Raw genomic sequence first — 16,184 nt, 5'->3', positions numbered from 1 at the left:
TAGCCTGTCTTTCTACCCAAAGAGCTGCCAGCTCAGCTGTGCCCCCAGCAGCGGGCTCTGCCCTGCCACATTGCTCACTCCCCTGCTCCCCAGGGCAGCAGGTGGTCTGGGATTGACCAGGGGAAGATCAGCAGCAATGTCAGGAGCACGGCTATGAGTCCCAAGGGCCAGGGTGGCTGCCAGAGCCCAGCATACCTCCCTCTTCCATGTGTCCTCATACCTGGGCCGCTGTGTCCGCTGGGAGCAGTTGGAAGGGTATCTCTCCACTGAAGCCTCAAAGTGGGTCCCCAAGGTCCCCTGTGTGCCAGCAACCTGAACTCAAGGACAGGACCTGAGGTTGCAACTCTCCCAGCCCAGCATCCTCCAATCCTGGGGACCAGTGCCACAAGAAGGCACCTCGGGGTCCCTTCAGGATCCCTTCTCTCCACATCAGACTGAGCCTCCCAGGTCTAACCAGGCCCTCTGGGGTCAGGTGCTGCTCCCCACACCTCATGCAGCAACGAACCCTGTGCAGCTACGTTCTCTAGGCACAGCTCTTCTGCCCACCCACCAGCCCAGGGGCTGGGTAAGGAGAGTAGCCATCAGCTCCTGGCTGAAGTGCTGGCCACACTCCCCAAGGCAGGACACGGCCAGGGCAGGGGAGGAAGCCGAAGTGCTGGTGCCCGTTGCAAGACTTTATTGGTTTATAGACAGACAGCATTGCTGGAGGGTTTGGGCTGGAGCTGGTGCTGCAGGCTCCAGAGGCTGGGCAGGGCCAGGGGGTGGCTGCACGGGGTGCTGTGCATGGGGAAAGCCTCTGATGCAGCCCGAGGCTGCAGCTTCCCTGCCAGGAACAGGTGCAGGGAGGTCCATCGGGGCCAAACGCTCGCCCCGTGCCAGCCGTGCCCATGCTCCAACATCCAGGAGCACCTGCTTGGGATCCCCGAGGGAAATGGAGCTGGCCCAGAGGGGAGATCCTGGTGCTGGCTGCATCTGCAGGAAGGGAGGCCCCTTCCCGCGGGGGTGTCTGTGCAGCCGGCGGAGGGCAAGCTCGAAGGAAAAGTCAAGAGAGAAGCAGGTTCTGGGCCTGGTGGCAGGAGAGCTCAGCTGGAGGCAGTTCTGGGAGCTAAATCACGTTGTCAAAGAGCTGCATGGACCGCATGATGTTCTCGTCCTGTAGGGAGGAGGTGGGAAGTGGGCAGGTTGGGTGTGGAACAGCAATCTGGACAGCTTCCCCCACGCCTGATTTTCTGCTCATGGCAGGTCTGACCCATGGCACAAGAGCCCCCAGGGTTTACAGGCAGTTTCCAAGCCCTACCAGGATGCACAGCTCTCATCTGCACAGGGATGCCAGCACAGATCCCAAAGCAGAGCCCCAGCCTTTCCCCTGGGAGCCAGACCTTCACCCTCTACCTGTCAGGAGGGCCATGGGGGAACAGGAACAGGGGTCACCATAGTACAGGGAGATAGCCCAGCCCCAGAGTAGAGCTGCTGGTGGCTTTACCTTCTGGCAAGACTCTAAAAACTCCTCAATTGTCACCACGCCATCCTTGTTTCGGTCCATTTTCTGCAGACAGACACAGCACAGGGGGCATGACAGGGACAACCTCGGACCCAGGGAGAGCCCAGCCCACCCTCTGCCCAGGTTCTGCAGGACTGGACACAGCACACCCCTGCCCCAGCCACTGCCAGGCACCTGGAGGGCCCAGGAGGGCCTCTTTTCTCCAGCACAGTCCTGCTTCGTCCCCAGTGTGGGGTGTCGTATACCAGGTTTTGGGCAGTCACTGGCTCTATGCTGGAGCTCTGCTTCCCCAGGACATGCTCTGCTCACCTGGAAGAAGTTCTCCACATGCTCCCGGGGCGCTTCCTCCCTCATGGCCGGGTATGTGTATTTGCCCATCATGTCATAGATGGACTTCATGATGTCCAGCATTTCCTGAAGGGAAGGGGAGTGGGGTTGCAGGGTCAATACAGGGTTCTGCCTGTGCCTAGTCCTCAACCCACCCCTTTTTCATGATGGTCCCAAAAAATAGCTCAAGTGTGTTTCTGCTGGCTCCATGAACAGCGTGGGGCTGTTTGTGTGCCTGCATGTGTGATGAAGGTCCAAAGAAGCACACCCCTCATCCATCCTCCACCCCAGAGATGCATATGGGCTAGGGGGCCAGGAGAGACCTGTTTGTAAAGCTGAGCTCACTAAATATTGATGCTCTCAGCTCTCCTCTGGAGCTCAGCCAATCCCCCCAAGTCCTGCCCTCTTCCCTACCGAGTGAAGACCTGCTCTAGCCCTGAAGACCAGCCTGAAACCCCCCATCTGACCTCTTTGGTGATGCAGCCATCTTTGTTCAGGTCGTAGAGATTGAAGGCCCAGTTCAGGCGATCATCAATGGTGCCCCGCAGGATGATGGACAGCCCAGACACAAAGTCCTGCAAGGATGGGCAAGGGAGTTAGGGTCACAAAAGGGTTTCATGGATACAGAGAGCACAGCCCTGCTTGTCCCTCTCCCAGAGGGCGAAGTCAGCTCCAAAGCAGCTGCTCCTCAGGGCTAGGCTGGTAAGAAGAATGCCAAGTATCAAAAAGAGCCTGGGGAAAATAGACTGCTTGTCCTCAGATATGTCCCACACTAGTCCCTTGAGTCACGGCACCCAAAAGGACAACATGCATCAGGACCTGCTGTTCAGCCAAAGCCTGAAGAACACCCAGCTGTGGCTGTGCCTGCCAGTCTGGGTACCTGTAAGACACTAGTCAGAAAATACAGAAAGCCTCCTTTTTGTGTTTTTTCACTGTTTTTCCACTGCCTCTAGGAATTTAATAAAGTCCACCAGCCCCTGCAAAGCTCTCCATTCATCTGCAACAGCAACACTGCTCAGCCCAGCCCACAGCAGCTGAAGGGACTTGCCCTCCTTACCCCAATGCCATTCCCTCCTCAGCCACAGCTCACCTCGAAGCTGACAGAGCCATCGTGGTCAGTGTCAAAGGCATTGAAGAGGAAGGTGGCATACGTGCTGGAGTCTGGGGGAAGACAGACAGTGTGAGGGTGCTGTGTGTGACCCCCCACCCCATGGAGGCACCCATGGCAGGGCATGGAGATGAGGACAGTGATAGGCACTCACCTCCCTGTGGGAAGAACTGTGAATAGATCTGCTTGAAGTTTTCTTCATTGACGATGCCGCTCGGGCACTCCTGTCAGGACAAGCCACAGCGTCACCTCCACTTTGCAGAGAAGGGTTGAGCACTCCCTTAAATCCCTGGGGCTCCCTTGCCTCACCCTGCGCTGCCTGGTGTGTTGGCTGGTAAGACTGCTTGGAGCACCTCCCTGATTCTGTGGGCTGCACTGCTCACTGGAGGAGCTCTGCATCCCAGGCACCCACGAAGGGGGCTTTCTGCACCCGAGGGATGGAGCACAGGATCAGGCCTCCCCACTGAGCTCCCTGGAGGTAGGATCAGGCCATAGCCTGATATAAACTTCAACCACAAGGTCTGAAAAGCCTTTGCAAACCCCAGGCACCACTGGGTATGACGCACTCTACAAGGTGGACATGACATTGGAGGCAGAGGCTAGCAAAGCTGGTCAAGGGGTACTCACGTTCTTGAAGCCTCGGTACAGGACCTGTAGCTCTTTGCGGGTGAACTTGGTCTGCTCCTGGAGCTGCTCCAGCCCCTCGGGGCGGTGGCAGACGGTGGAGAGCTCAAATTCATCCTCAACGCTGTCTGCAAGGAACCCAGGGGAAGAGAGGGCAGCTGAGGCCAGCACCATCCTGCCCTGCTGTGCCAGGGGACAGGAGAAGCGCCTTGAGCAGCACACGCCGTCCTCTCACACCTGCCCAGGGTGACACATTTTTGGGGTGCCCACTCAGCTGGAGATAGGTCTAAGCCAGCAGGAGATACTCAGACACCCTAGGGGCAGACCAACAGCTGACACTGAGCAACAGCCTCCTCAGCCTCTGGCACAGCCCAGGCTGGTCAGAAAGGGGGTGTGAAATCCCCCCACTGCTGAGAGGCCCCTGCCTGTCCTCCTCCCCCCAGGACAGGCATCTGCTCTCTGAAGCCAAGACCCTGAACATCCTGCAGGTTTGCGTCCAGCAGGAGAGCTTATCCCCAGAACTCCAACCCAAATGCCTCCCTGGCTGTATTTAGACCCCATTCTGCTCACTGTGCCCCCCCTTAATCAAGGGCTTCTCCCTGCCCTCTGGGAAGCCACACAACCCTTGCCAGCAGCAGCCAGCATCCCCAGACCCCACTGCAACTGAGGGGCTGTAGCCCCACAGCAGGTGCTTCCCTCCATGGGGTGGATCAGTCCCTGCCCCTCCATACTCACCTTTTCTCCCAGGGGGTATCAGCTTAGATCAGACTCACCAAGGGGCCAAGCACACCAGGTGCAGGGGCACTAAGGGACTTTGTGCAGCTCAGTGCTCAATCCCTGCTCAGCCCCTTTCACCCCCCCATCACACCTCCATCTCCAAATCAATACTGAGCTTTGAGCAACAACCCCCCAGCTCTTAAACGAGTGCCAGGAGGGTCCTGCTGCCCGAAGCCAGCTCCAAAGCCTATCTTGCCACTGTGCATCCTGTGGGAGAGGCTCTGGGGAGCTGGAGAGGGCAAAAACCATCCTGGAAGCAGGCGAGAACAGAGGTGGGTGCAGAGCCCATCGGATCGGACCCCTCTGGGGTAGGACTGATCCTTGAGAGCCCCAGACCCAGGGCAGGGGAACGGTGAAGCATCCCCTTCCCACGGGAGGGCCACGGCACAGGGCAGGCAGCAGCACCACCAGGGACACACACACACAGAGGCAAGAAGAAGCACTTGCTTTCGCTGAGCGAGGGGATGGATTTGGGCCGGCAGCAGGGCAGCAGTTTGAGGAATCGCTGCTTCAGCGCTTTTTTAGTTTGGCCTGGCGGGTTGCCTGGAAGAAAGAAGGAGTCACCAAGCAGAAGAAGAGTTAACAGAGAAGCGGCCCCTGCACCTCGCGGGCAGGAGGTTTATGCACCCAGCATGGGGCGAGGGGAGCCAGAGGCAGCACATGCAGTAGGAGGAGCAGGAAGGCAAAGCCCAGCCCAGGCTCTGCCTGGCCTTTCTGCTTCATCCCAGGACAAACCCGGCACTGGGGTTTCCCTCTTTGGGAAGGATGGGGAGGACAAAGGGACAACCCTGCTGGGCTACCCCCACCCAGCACCTCTCCACTCTCCACGGGAGCATGCTGGGGTGCACTGGAGACACCCAGCAGCCCAGAGACCCAGGAGATGGCAGGGCTGGACTCTGCCTTGAGGCCAAATACCTGCTCCTTGGGGACCCAACCCTCCCTACAGGGCTATGTGGGGAGGCAGGGCAGGATGGAGCCCAAGAAACAGCCCCCCCCCCCCGAGCTAGAGGCCGGGTTTGACCCTGCTGGCACCCGACGGCGGAGCACGAAGCGTTGCCCCCCCACCCAGCCATGCAGCCCGGACTGCCACATGCACCCCCGCACGGCACCGGGATCTGAGCTCAGGAACCTGCTCTGAGACAGCCAGAAGGGGAATGGGGCTCAGGGCTTTGCCATGGACAGGCTATGGGGCAGGGTGAGGGGCTCCCCATGCCAGCCTGACCCACATCCATTGCTTCCAAGTGGCTCTGCATCAATAGCAGGTCCCCTCACTGCACAGACCCCTTTGCCACCCCTGTTCCCCCCATCCTGACCCCGATGGCCTTGCTCAGCCCCATCTCTCCCAGCTGGCACTGCCCCATGGCCGCAGACCCGCTTCCTGCCTTCCCACAGGGCCCCACAGTGCCTCAAGCCAGCAAACAGCACAGGACTAACACCACAGGCAGGGAAGGGAGGAAGAGGAGGGGATGAAGGTGATGCTGCGCACCAACCCCCAAAGGGAGGCAGGCAGCAGTGTTGGGCACCAATGGGACGAAAGGTGCAAAGTCCCTTTGGAGCTCCACTGACACCAGGTTTGTTTCCAGCACCCTGGGGATCTGTAAGCAGCAGGCGTGACACCTACAAGTCCTGAGCTCTGGTTTTGGGGATTTTTCTCTAGGGGGCTAGCAGAGGGGGCTTCTCTGGCAGTTTTGTCAGCCTTGTGGGGCTGAGCTGAGCCCCAGGTGCTGGGGAAATGGTGTTGTGTGGTACACAGCTCCAGAATAAGAACATGGATCTGCATCCAGCAGCCCCTGCTAGGCAGGTGGGTCCCAAAGTGCCCACAGGTAGGACCTGAGACCCTTTGACCTCACACCAAAGCAGCAGGCTGGGACAGGCAGTTCCATCACTCAGGAACAATGGAGATCATTGTCACACAGTGTCACTCAGAGAGGGCAAAATTCTCCCCGGGGAATTGGCATCCACAGCAGGGTGCCAGTGACATGCAAATGAGTAGGGATGTATGAATGGGATGACAGGGCACAGGTGAGGGCCAGGATCTTGGCACTGGCAGGACAGCACAGACTGGCTCCTGTCTTCTCTGGGGTTTGCAAGCAGATGAGGAAAGAGGCTTTTTTCCTTCCTAGAAGCAGGCATCAGTTGTGCAGAAAACATTATTCTGGCCCAACTACTTTTCCAGGGCTTGAGTTTGCAGAGAGAAAGAGAAATTGCACCTTTCAGCCTTCCAAGGATGCTCTGTGGCCAGGTCCTTCTGGCACAGCTGAGCTGTGGGAACAGACCTGAGAGGCAGGAGCAGCCCTTTCGCTCACGGGCAAGGGATGGAGTGAGCAAAGCAACACCCAACGCCAGGGTGATGGACTAGGGGAGGGAGCAGGGCAGGAAGGAAACCACACAGCGAGAGAGATGCAACAGAGAGTAAACTGTGGTTGGACTCACAGGGGCAGCAGGTATAGGCACGTGCAGTAGGTCAGGTCAGGTGCAAGTTACACTTTAGATTGTTATAAAGAAGGAAAAAGAAAAAAAAAAATAAAGAAAATGGGCGTTTTCTTAATGAGGAAACCTAAGAGGGCCCAATTCCAAGGGCCCCTGGGGCAGTGGAGGGAACACATTCAGCACATGCAGCTCAACAACAGGAGAAGGATGACCAGGGCCGGGGTTTTGCTGTCCTGGCTTTAGTGCACCCAAAGACTCTGCTGGGGATGACACACTTGCCCCTTTCTGTCCCCAGGACTGAAACCATGAGCAAGTCTGGGGGCTCGCTGAGCTCCCCCTTGCTGGGAAACAGCTCTGCCCAAAGACAGGGAGCGGAGCCCAGGCATGTGCTGTCCCGCTGGGCACACAGGATGTTCACAGCACAAAGTCTTGTCTCTGCCAGCAATACCTCCTTTTTCAGATGTGCTCTGCCTACCACCCCTCTGCAAGAGCCACCAAGTGCCTGCCACCCAACACTGCAACAGAAAGGGCTGGCAGTGTTTTATCTGCAGCAGAAGGTCTGCCAGGTTAAGCAACTTGTCACTTCCCATGCATCACTCCATAGCCCTGCGACTTTGAAACACACACACACACAAACCAAGACTCCATCCTTCGCCAGCAACAAAAGGAGAAAGGATTTCCCATCCCTCACAACCTGCACTAGCTGTTGAAATAAATCTCAGAGGTTTCTGGACACTGTCTCTGAAAGGACCCACAGTGGGTAGATCTCTGACCCCAGCAGTGACCATCACTAGGACAGCTGTTGACCACTTTGTACTGAGTCACCAGCAGCCAATGTCCTTGGGGACTGGATCCAGCCAGTGCCACCACGTCAGGAGAAAACATGCTGCTGGGCTGACATCCCCCTTCCCTGGGAGGACCCTAGGCTGGGGAGGCTACAGAGCAGCCCAGAGAGAAAGCAGCAGCCAGGCCTAACCAGATCTCTTGGCCTCCCCACAGAACCAGTGCCCTCTCAGTGACATTTGGCTGGGGAGACCAACCCACCCCTTCCACAGCACCCTGCTGCTAGAAAAATGCCCACAATGACAAACTAACAGGCAGTGCCAAAACTGCCCCCTCGCTCTCAGTAACCCATCAATAAATGCATCATCAGAATGGGTGGTAAATGTGCATCGCATGGTGGTGAGACCCCCCCAGCATCCCCAGCTCAGCATCCAGGCACAGCGCTGCTCCAGGGTATGAGCAGGGCAACAGCAGCCATGGTGTGGGTCATGCAGTTCCCACCGCTCCTGCTTCACCCTGTGGGGCAACATGAAGTCAGCAGGGAGGTAGGTCAGGAGGAGCTGCTGCCCCAGGGACAATATGCCCCAGCACCGTGCCCTAGGAGATTTTGGGCAATGGAAGGCAGATGGACAAGGGAATCCTCTGCCTTTTCAGATACCCTGGCTGGGAAGCAGGAAGGTGAACCCCAGCCAGAGTAGGGGGACAGGCCAGAAATAGGGGCAGGACAGGCCCAGGGGAGCACAGGAAAGGGGTCAGCAGTTTCCAGAACATGTTTTTTTCAGTAGAAGAGTCTCCACCCCTCCCAGAGCATCACCTTTTCCCAGGAGACAAGACGCACATCCCCAAAATCCCCCCTGCCAGGCCACAGCTCTGGGTCCATCTAAGCAGCAATGCTGAGCTCAGTTGCCCCTACAACCTGTGGCTCACAAGTATCCCTGTGCAGGTCTCAGCTCTGAGCAGGATCTTTCACCCCCAGCTCTGCTTTCCCTCCACAGTGCCCAGGGTCAGGCAGTGCCACCTTCCTCTCAGAGCTACCACAGCTCTCTGGGGTCTGCCAGGAAGGCTGTCAGCAGGATGAGACAGTGAGTTCCCCCAGCCACTCCCAGAGGGGGGGTGTCAGGATGTGTCTTGCCAGCAGCAGCTCTGCAAATGACCCTCATCAGTCAGCAGGGACAGAGCCGAGTGTAACAGTGGCCAAGGTGCCTGCAAGCAGCCCCTCGGGCCAGACAGCCATCTATCAGGGGAATGAAATCAGAGCTGGCACCTTCCAAAACAGGGGACAGATGGAAAGACCCTGTCCTGGGGGTGGCACAGGGACAGCCTCAACCTGGACACCCAGAGCCAGCAGGGGAGGAGCTGGGAGCAGCAAAGCTGCAGTTCATGGCATAGCAGAGACTGAGAACCAGGATCTTCCCTGGTGCCAGAGAGGGGATGATGGCCGCATGACCCCCGTGCCAAGCAGGCCCTGAAGGGAGATGAGGGCATGGGCCAGGAGGGGCTGCAGAGCAGAGCTCACAGCAGTGCTGTCCCCATTCCCATCCCCAGCCTGCGACAGTGCTTGCAGACAGCCTGGCTGTGCCCAGAGGAAATGTTGGCAGAATAATAATTTCACACAAAATGTTGCAAGCAGGGAATGAGATGGGATACAGGTGTCAAGGAGCACTGGAGCTCAGAGGATCCCCAAATGGAGCAGGTAAGGCTGGGGAACTGGGACAGCCATGTGCATCGCCCTATTGCAAAACCCACACATGGTGACACACCTTGCCATGACCCCATCACCACCTCCATGGCAGGGACACCTCTGGCAGCAGGAACCGGTGCATCTAAGGTCCCAGAGGAGCTACCAAAGAAGTGCCCCAGCAAAGCTGCAGCTTCTTTTAGCTGCAGGCAGCATGTCCTGTAAGACAGCTGGTGCTCTGCATACCCATTACCCAGATGTCATCTGTAGCCTCGCCAGTAAGGCACAGGGACAAAGCCTGGACATGCCTCAAACACAGATCCCAGGCAGCTCAGACATCAGGGGTTTGAAAGAGCCTCGCGAGCATGGAACCCTTCTCCCCTCCCATTCCAAGATCTGCCTGCCTAGGAGGATGCAATTTGCAGCCCCTTCATCTCATAGCAACCCCAGCACCAGGCAGGAGAGAGGATGGGGGCAAACAAACTCCAAATGGCACTCAGGCAAAGTCTGTCGGCAGTGCCTGTCTGAGCTAGGAGAGCCAAGGAAGGCAGCCAAAGGAGGCAAGGCAGCAGCAGCCTGCAGCTCTCTGCACTGCCACCCTTGCCAGCCACAACCAACAGGTCCTGCATCCCTCACTCTGACATGTTCTGGGTCCTCTTGCCTGGCCACATCCAGCCCTCTCCTCAGCACCCACCTGCCCATCCAGGGAGCTCAGCACCCATGGCAGCCCTTATCCCCTCCAATCCTGGTAGAGCCCCACAGGGAGGGCAAAAGGGCCAGGGGGCTCCAGCCTCTTTTAGCCAGGCTCTCCTCATAGCCACCAATTCCTGAGACAGTGGGGAAAGCTTTCCCCTGTACGGTGTCATGCCCCACATACTGCTCCCACTGGTCTCCCCAGCCCCAATCCTTTTCCCCATCACCTGACAAAGCCCAGCACTTGGCATCCCAATGCCCTCTGACTCCAACAACCCCAGACAGATCCAATCCCCCAGCACTCCACACATCACTGCACCCCAATGCCTCCAGATCCCCCCCACTCTAATGCTCTCAGACATGCCAACTGTCTATCATCTTGCACCTCAACATTCCACATTCCTGAGTCCTCAGATACCCCAAACATCCTGGATATCCCTGCAGCCCAGAGCCTCCCCAAGCACTCAAATATTCCCAAAGAACCTCACACCCTAGATACCTCACCTCCCCAGCTCCCAACACCCTAATGCCACCAGACACCCTAGACACCCTCCCACACTCCAGCGCTTCCCCAAATGCCCCAAAACACACTAATCCTTCTAAACCTCCCCTAAGCACTCTGCAGCCCCTGAGACAGGAGGTGAGGAACACTTCCACAACATGCTCATCCCATTGCAACCCCATCCCCTTCCCTGTCCCACCTCCCCTGGGCAGGTCGATGATGCCCAGGGCACGGACTATCTTGAGGCTGGAGATGAGCAGCAGGATGATGCCCACTGTTTGCAGCCCTGCGGGTCCCAGAGTGTCCCAGCAACCAACATCCTCCAGACACAGCCCCAGCAGGCAGCTGGTCTGGCAGCAACAGACCAAGTAAGGGAGAAGAGGGGAAGGCAGAGGAGGAGAGACCTACCTTAGACCTCAGGATGGCTCCAAGCCAAACTCTTCCATTGGGTTCTCTAACAGAAGAGCAGGACTGCAAAGAAGGGCTGTCCCAGCCAGCTTCCTTGCTTTCTAGCTTTATTGCTTTTTCTCCAGCCTGTGATTTTCTCATCTCCCTGTGGCCGAGTGATCTCCCTGCCCTTCCATCTGCTGGCTCAGAGCCCATCTCCAGGGCAGGATGAAGCAAAGTGGGTCCCTGCTCCATGTCCAGCTGGGTCCCCTTGCTCCCTTCTCCAAGTACATCAGCAACAGAAAGAGCAAGCCAGGCCAGAGGGAATTGGGAGGGAAGCAGTGTGAAAAGTGATTAACATGAGGCCGGAGGGAGAAGAGATTCAACAAGCTAATTACATCTGGCTGGGCTGAGCAGGACGTGACACCACAGTGGCAGAGCCAGAGGGGCACATGCTGCAGGTGCTCCAGTCTTTGGGGAGCTCAGTGCTGGGAGACCTGCCTTGTCCTGGCTCCAGCTGTGGGGGTCACAGCCAAGGGGACCATGGGGCAAGTCTCTTCTCCCCAAGCTTCACCCTCATCAGGCAGGTTGAGACAGCACAGCCTACCCTGTGTCCACAGAAATGACCAAGGCTGGTGTCCCTGGGTGTGGAGTACGTGGAAGATGCTCTACAGAAGGGAGCGTAGGGTCCCTAGGACACTTTCTTCAAGACCCCAGGGCTGGTGGGATGCAGCCCCACTAAAGCATGCCTGAGAGTGCTGGGACCCAACCTCAGAGCCTGACCATACAACTCTGCCCCACAACCCTCCCGCTTTGCAAGTGCTCACCTTGAGGGAGCAGCTCTTTGCCAATTCAGCCACCAGATCCCGCCCAGCTCTGAAGCCAGATTAAAAACCTGCCAGTCCTTGGCAAAAGAAAGACAAGGGTAAAACCCACAGCACATGGGGAAATCTTTAGTGCACCCCTGCCCAGAAAACCCCAAACTTCAACTTGGAGCACCTGCGGCTGTCTCAGGCTGGATTTTGGTGCTCCAGGATCTACCCCCTGTGCAGCCAGCTTGCCTTGGCTTCTCAAGCCTGTCAGACCAGCCAAGCTGGCTGGTACCCTGAGCCCAGGGAACCCTGGCACTGTGCCCCAAAGGGCTGGTACCTCCTACAGCCAAGACATTGCGCTTCTGCTGGTTCCTGGAAAGCAGGAGGAAAGCGGGGCTTTGCTCTTGCCAGCACTGTGGGGATAGTCTCTGGAGGGATCCTCACCCTGAGCCAGGCACCGGGAGGTAGCCATGCTGCTTCCTGCCACCACACTCCTACCTGGAATCCTTTGGGGTCCTGGTGGCACCCAGGCAGGCTACTGCTCTCTCCCCTTTCTCCCTAGATTCTGGAGGGGTTTGGCACCCTCCACAACCTTGCTTCCACCTCCACATCTTCAGCTCTGGGGCAACAGCAGCAGCCCCTGGGGAGGGCAGGTACCAGCACACTCTATGTTGAGGGCTCTTCAAAACACCCCCAATCCTACCTGTCCCATGCACAGACCCTGACCCAGCCAAGGCAGGGACAGCCATGCCATCCCTGGGCAGACACCAATTATCCTATCCAATAGCAATCTGCAACTTCATCTAATATTCATTCCCGAGCGGCTCTCCCTCCTTTACCTCCCGCCTACTTCTCCTCCCAGCCAGGACCAATTGCTCTGCACTAAATTATTGATGCTGTGCCTCATGAGCCAAAATCAATAGTGTTTCTCTTTGCCTGCCCCCTCCTGAGTACGTAGACAAAGCAGGCTCTTGACAGGGGTCTGGGAGCCCCCCAGGCAGCTTGGCAGTGCATATGCAGCTTCACCAGGAGATGTTCGGGGCAGGGGACAAGCACAGTGGCACACAGTGGAGGTGGGGTGACAGGGCCCACCAGTGATTACCAGCTGGTAAACAATGCCAGCTCTGGTATTGATCACCCCGAGAACTCCTGGAGCACAGCACACCCATGGGAAATACTCCTCTGCTGCTTCCAGACAGCAGCTCTGGCTGCACGGGATCAGAGGGGTGACAGTGCCAAAGAGACAGGCCAAGGGGTGCAGAAGATGCTCCCCTTCAAGTTCAGAGGAGGGCCAGCTCTGAATGGAGGATGGGTTGCTCAGGGCCTCATCCAGCTGAGTTTGGGAACCCACCAAGCTTCAAGTTCTCCTCTGTCACCCCTGTCTTCTCCGTGGTCCTCCAGGGCAAACAGAGTCTCATTTCAAATGCTCCCATCAAACCCTTACCCAAGGATAACACATCTTTCCAGTGTCCTCCAGAGATGCTCCATCACAACTGTGGTGGCACAGACCACTCCCAGGACATCACCAGCACAGCCTAGGCAGAGGGACAGCTACAGGCAGGGGACAGGCAGGAATTGCACAGGGCAGGGCAAGTGCAGCAGGCAGTATCGATGGCTCCGGAGTGGGTGGTGGGACCCATGTCCATTAGCAGAGCTGAGCCATTAGTGTACGGTTTCAGGCTCTCTGCGGTTTCTGGGCTGTCACTGCTGGCCCAGGCATGGCTGGTAAACAACCCTCCGAGGGGACTCAGCACTTCCCAACCCCAGACGCTGCCTAGGACCTTCCCCAGAGAGCAAAGTCTCCTACCTGCTGCCTCCTGAGCCAAGGCGGGGTGACCCATGCAACAGCATCTCACCCCCATCTCAACATGCAGTCACTCACCCACAGGACTCCCCGTACAGCATTCAGGGCTCTGCTCAACCTCAACTTATTTCTGCCCCTTGAGCAACATGTTTCCCTCTCCTGCGGGCACCTTTTGGTGATGGGAGAAATTGTTGTCAATTAGGAGCACCTGGATCCCACTTCCACCACCACAGCTGGGGTGAAGCTTCAGCCAGGCTGGAGTGACCCACAGCTCCCCAGTGTGGGGATGCAGGTGGAGGGGGACAGGACAGGCTTTGTCTCTGCACAGGGACACCATGTCCTCCTGGGGACAAGAGAGGACTGTTGGCAAGACCTCTCCTCCATAGGAGACAGCCACGTCACCATCCATCCCAGTTGCTTCTGGAGGGGTGCTGGGTGATGGGGACTAGTCTGGACACAAGACACAACATCTCTAACCTCCCTCTCTGTCCCAGACTGGGGTAAAGTCCCTTGCAGAGTTACAAGGAGTGTGCCCCAAGGGATGGAGGAGCATGGCCCCAGAGAGGAGCAGTCACACAAGCCAAGAAGTGGCCCCTGCCTTGTCCTGCAACCCTCAACAGGATTGCTGCTGGGCTCAGGGGGTTCTCTGCCTCCCCCCTCTCCACCATGCTGGGAGCCAGTGTGCTGCAGAGCAGCCACAGTCAATGCCACCAACTTTGGTCCAAAGATTCATACAGCTGCACAGGGAAGCAAAAGCACATGGAAGAGGGGAAAGCGGGGTCTGAGGGAGTCACCCACCAAATCACCATCAGAACTGGGGGATGGGGGTCCAATGTGGGCATAGTGTGGCTCTCACCAGGGCTCACAGGCAGGATGCTCAGTCCCTGCCTCAGTTTCTCTCCCAACAAAATCCACCTAGGAGCACTGTTGCTGGGGCACAGGGACAAAGCAAGCAGTTAAGCAGCAACAAAAGCTTCCACCCACCATCCTTTCTTGTCCTGCAAGCAGGTTCACATGGTCAGAGGGAGAGATCTCCCTATCTGCCCCCTCCCTCCCCATCCACAGGCAGAGCCGACCTGCAGGTGCAGCCCAGGGGTGCTGCCAAAGAGTGCCCTGGCACCATTCATGGAGAAGAGTCGGAATTCACCCCCACACCCAGTCTGTGCAATAGCCAGTGCTGCAAAATCAAAGCAGAACATCTCAGGGCACCAGTGGACCAGGCAAACTGTCTGTCACCTCCTCACCCTGTGTTTGCCCCAATGCCTGGGGCTGGCCAGGCTGCAGCATCCTCCAGATGGGTGAACCCCATCACCCCTGGGAGTGCAGGGAGCACCCATCCGAGCAGCCCTGACATCCCTCCCACCACACACAGATTCTTCCAAGAGGATCTCAGCTCCACTGAGCATGACCCACACATGCCACTCTAGCACCTTGCACACCCCGTGTCCTCCCACCCTGCAAGGGCCATGGGGGTGCTCCAGGAAGAGCCAGGAGGATGAACTGTAGCAAGGACCCATCCTGTCCAGGCATGGCTGCTCTGCAGGCTGGTGCTGGGTCTGACAGCACACATCCGCGCTGTTCAGGGTGAGATGACCACAGACCTTAGGGACACCTCGCTCCTCTAGAAGTGTTGGAAAACACCCCAGTGCCCCCTTAAATGCTCACACACAGTCCCAGTCCATAGCATCCCAGCACACAACAAAGTCACCACCATGCAGCAGACCCCACCAGCCCTCCCTGTCCCCTCCCCATATGCCCAGCCACTGGGACCTTGCACAGAGGAGACAGGACATGCTGCTCCTCACATCAGGACTCCCCTGCTTGCCCCTATAAGCAGCAGATGGACACCATGACCGAGGACTCTCCTGTGGATGCAGCGAACTCAGAGCCTCCTTGGGGGCAGCTCTGGAGTCCCACAGGCTGCCCCCGTGTTCCCAGAGGAGCCAGCACCGCCCGCACCCGTTACCTTCCAAGGACACAGGCTCGAAGAGGCCAAATTGCTCCAGCACCTTGACGAAGAGGACCAAGACCACCAGCACCGCAATCATCTCAAGGCCTTCCAGGTTCATGGTGGGGATGTCTCATGGCCCCCCAGAGCTCCACCCCCTCCCTACCGCTGTCCTGGAGCCCCTCACCCCAGCAGCGCAGCTGCTGGACCACACATCCCCAGGGACTCCTGCTGCTGTCCCTGAGGGGGGGTCAGCTGTCACTCCTCTACTCAGGGGCACCCATCATCAGCTGTGGGCAAGCAAGGGGCTATAGCAGATGGGTCCAGGAATCACCAGCTCAGAGCCCAGGCAGAGCAGGGCCGTGTCTGCGAGTAAGAGCAGAGAGAGGCCAAGCAGAGGGAGGCGTGGGGGGTGGCGTGGATGGGGGGGCTGGGGAGGGAAGGAGGCATGCCCTTCCATCCCAATGACACCACCTCCATCGATTTGCTTAATGCAGTTGCTAGGGAAATGGGCCGCAGATATTAAAAGGCACTCAGTCCCGGGGGGGAGAAGTGGGGCGGACATGGGGAGGGGACAGGATGCTGGGCACTGGCTAAACATCCAGGATGGAAATGACTCAGACTTGTTTTCTGTGCCCCACATGTGTGCCTGCCCCATGGGGACCACCACAGCTGAGCACCTCAAAGTTCCCACAGTCCTCTCCTGGGGAGGGTCTGGGGCAACATGTCCAGCTGCCCCACTTTCAAGCAGGCGATGGGTCCAGCTGTCTCACTGAAAGAGCCAACGGGAGATGGGGATTGGGGCAACAG

At 57.8% G+C, this 16,184-nt stretch overlaps 1 protein-coding gene across 1 annotated transcript; it reads right to left on the bottom strand.

Moving 5' to 3' along the window:
- Positions 1-1,105: 1,105 nt before the first annotated feature.
- KCNIP2 (Kv channel interacting protein 2) lies at positions 1,106-15,495 on the bottom strand. Its single transcript, XM_010000075.1, has 8 exons — positions 15,393-15,495; positions 3,564-3,688; positions 3,091-3,160; positions 2,919-2,989; positions 2,296-2,403; positions 1,811-1,915; positions 1,484-1,546; positions 1,106-1,153 (listed from the first exon to the last, which is right to left on the bottom strand). The coding sequence occupies exons 1-8, from the start codon at positions 15,493-15,495 to the stop codon at positions 1,106-1,108; spliced, it is 693 nt and encodes a 230-aa protein (XP_009998377.1).
- Positions 15,496-16,184: the final 689 nt, after the last annotated feature.

The sequence above is a fragment of the Chaetura pelagica genome, unplaced genomic scaffold (genome assembly GCF_000747805.2).
Source record: "Chaetura pelagica isolate M959 unplaced genomic scaffold, ChaPel_1.0 scaffold436, whole genome shotgun sequence".
NCBI classification, from domain to species: Eukaryota; Metazoa; Chordata; class Aves; order Apodiformes; family Apodidae; genus Chaetura; species Chaetura pelagica.
The sequence above is the reverse complement of the archived record's forward strand: the minus strand, read 5'-3'. Positions and strand labels throughout refer to the sequence as shown.

What these genes read in the sequence shown, in the direction of transcription:
- KCNIP2 (XM_010000075.1), bottom strand. Translation starts at nt 15,495, where the DNA reads ATGAACCTGGAAGGCCTTGAGATGATTGCGGTGCTGGTGGTCTTGGTC. An exon ending in ACAGTTCTTCCCACAGGGAG is followed by an intron (nt 2,990 to 3,090) that starts GTGAGTGCCTAT and finishes GTCTTCCCCCAG; the next exon opens with ACTCCAGCACGTATGCCACC. An exon ending in ATGTGGAGAACTTCTTCCAG is followed by an intron (nt 1,547 to 1,810) that starts GTGAGCAGAGCA and finishes GTCTGTCTGCAG; the next exon opens with AAAATGGACCGAAACAAGGA.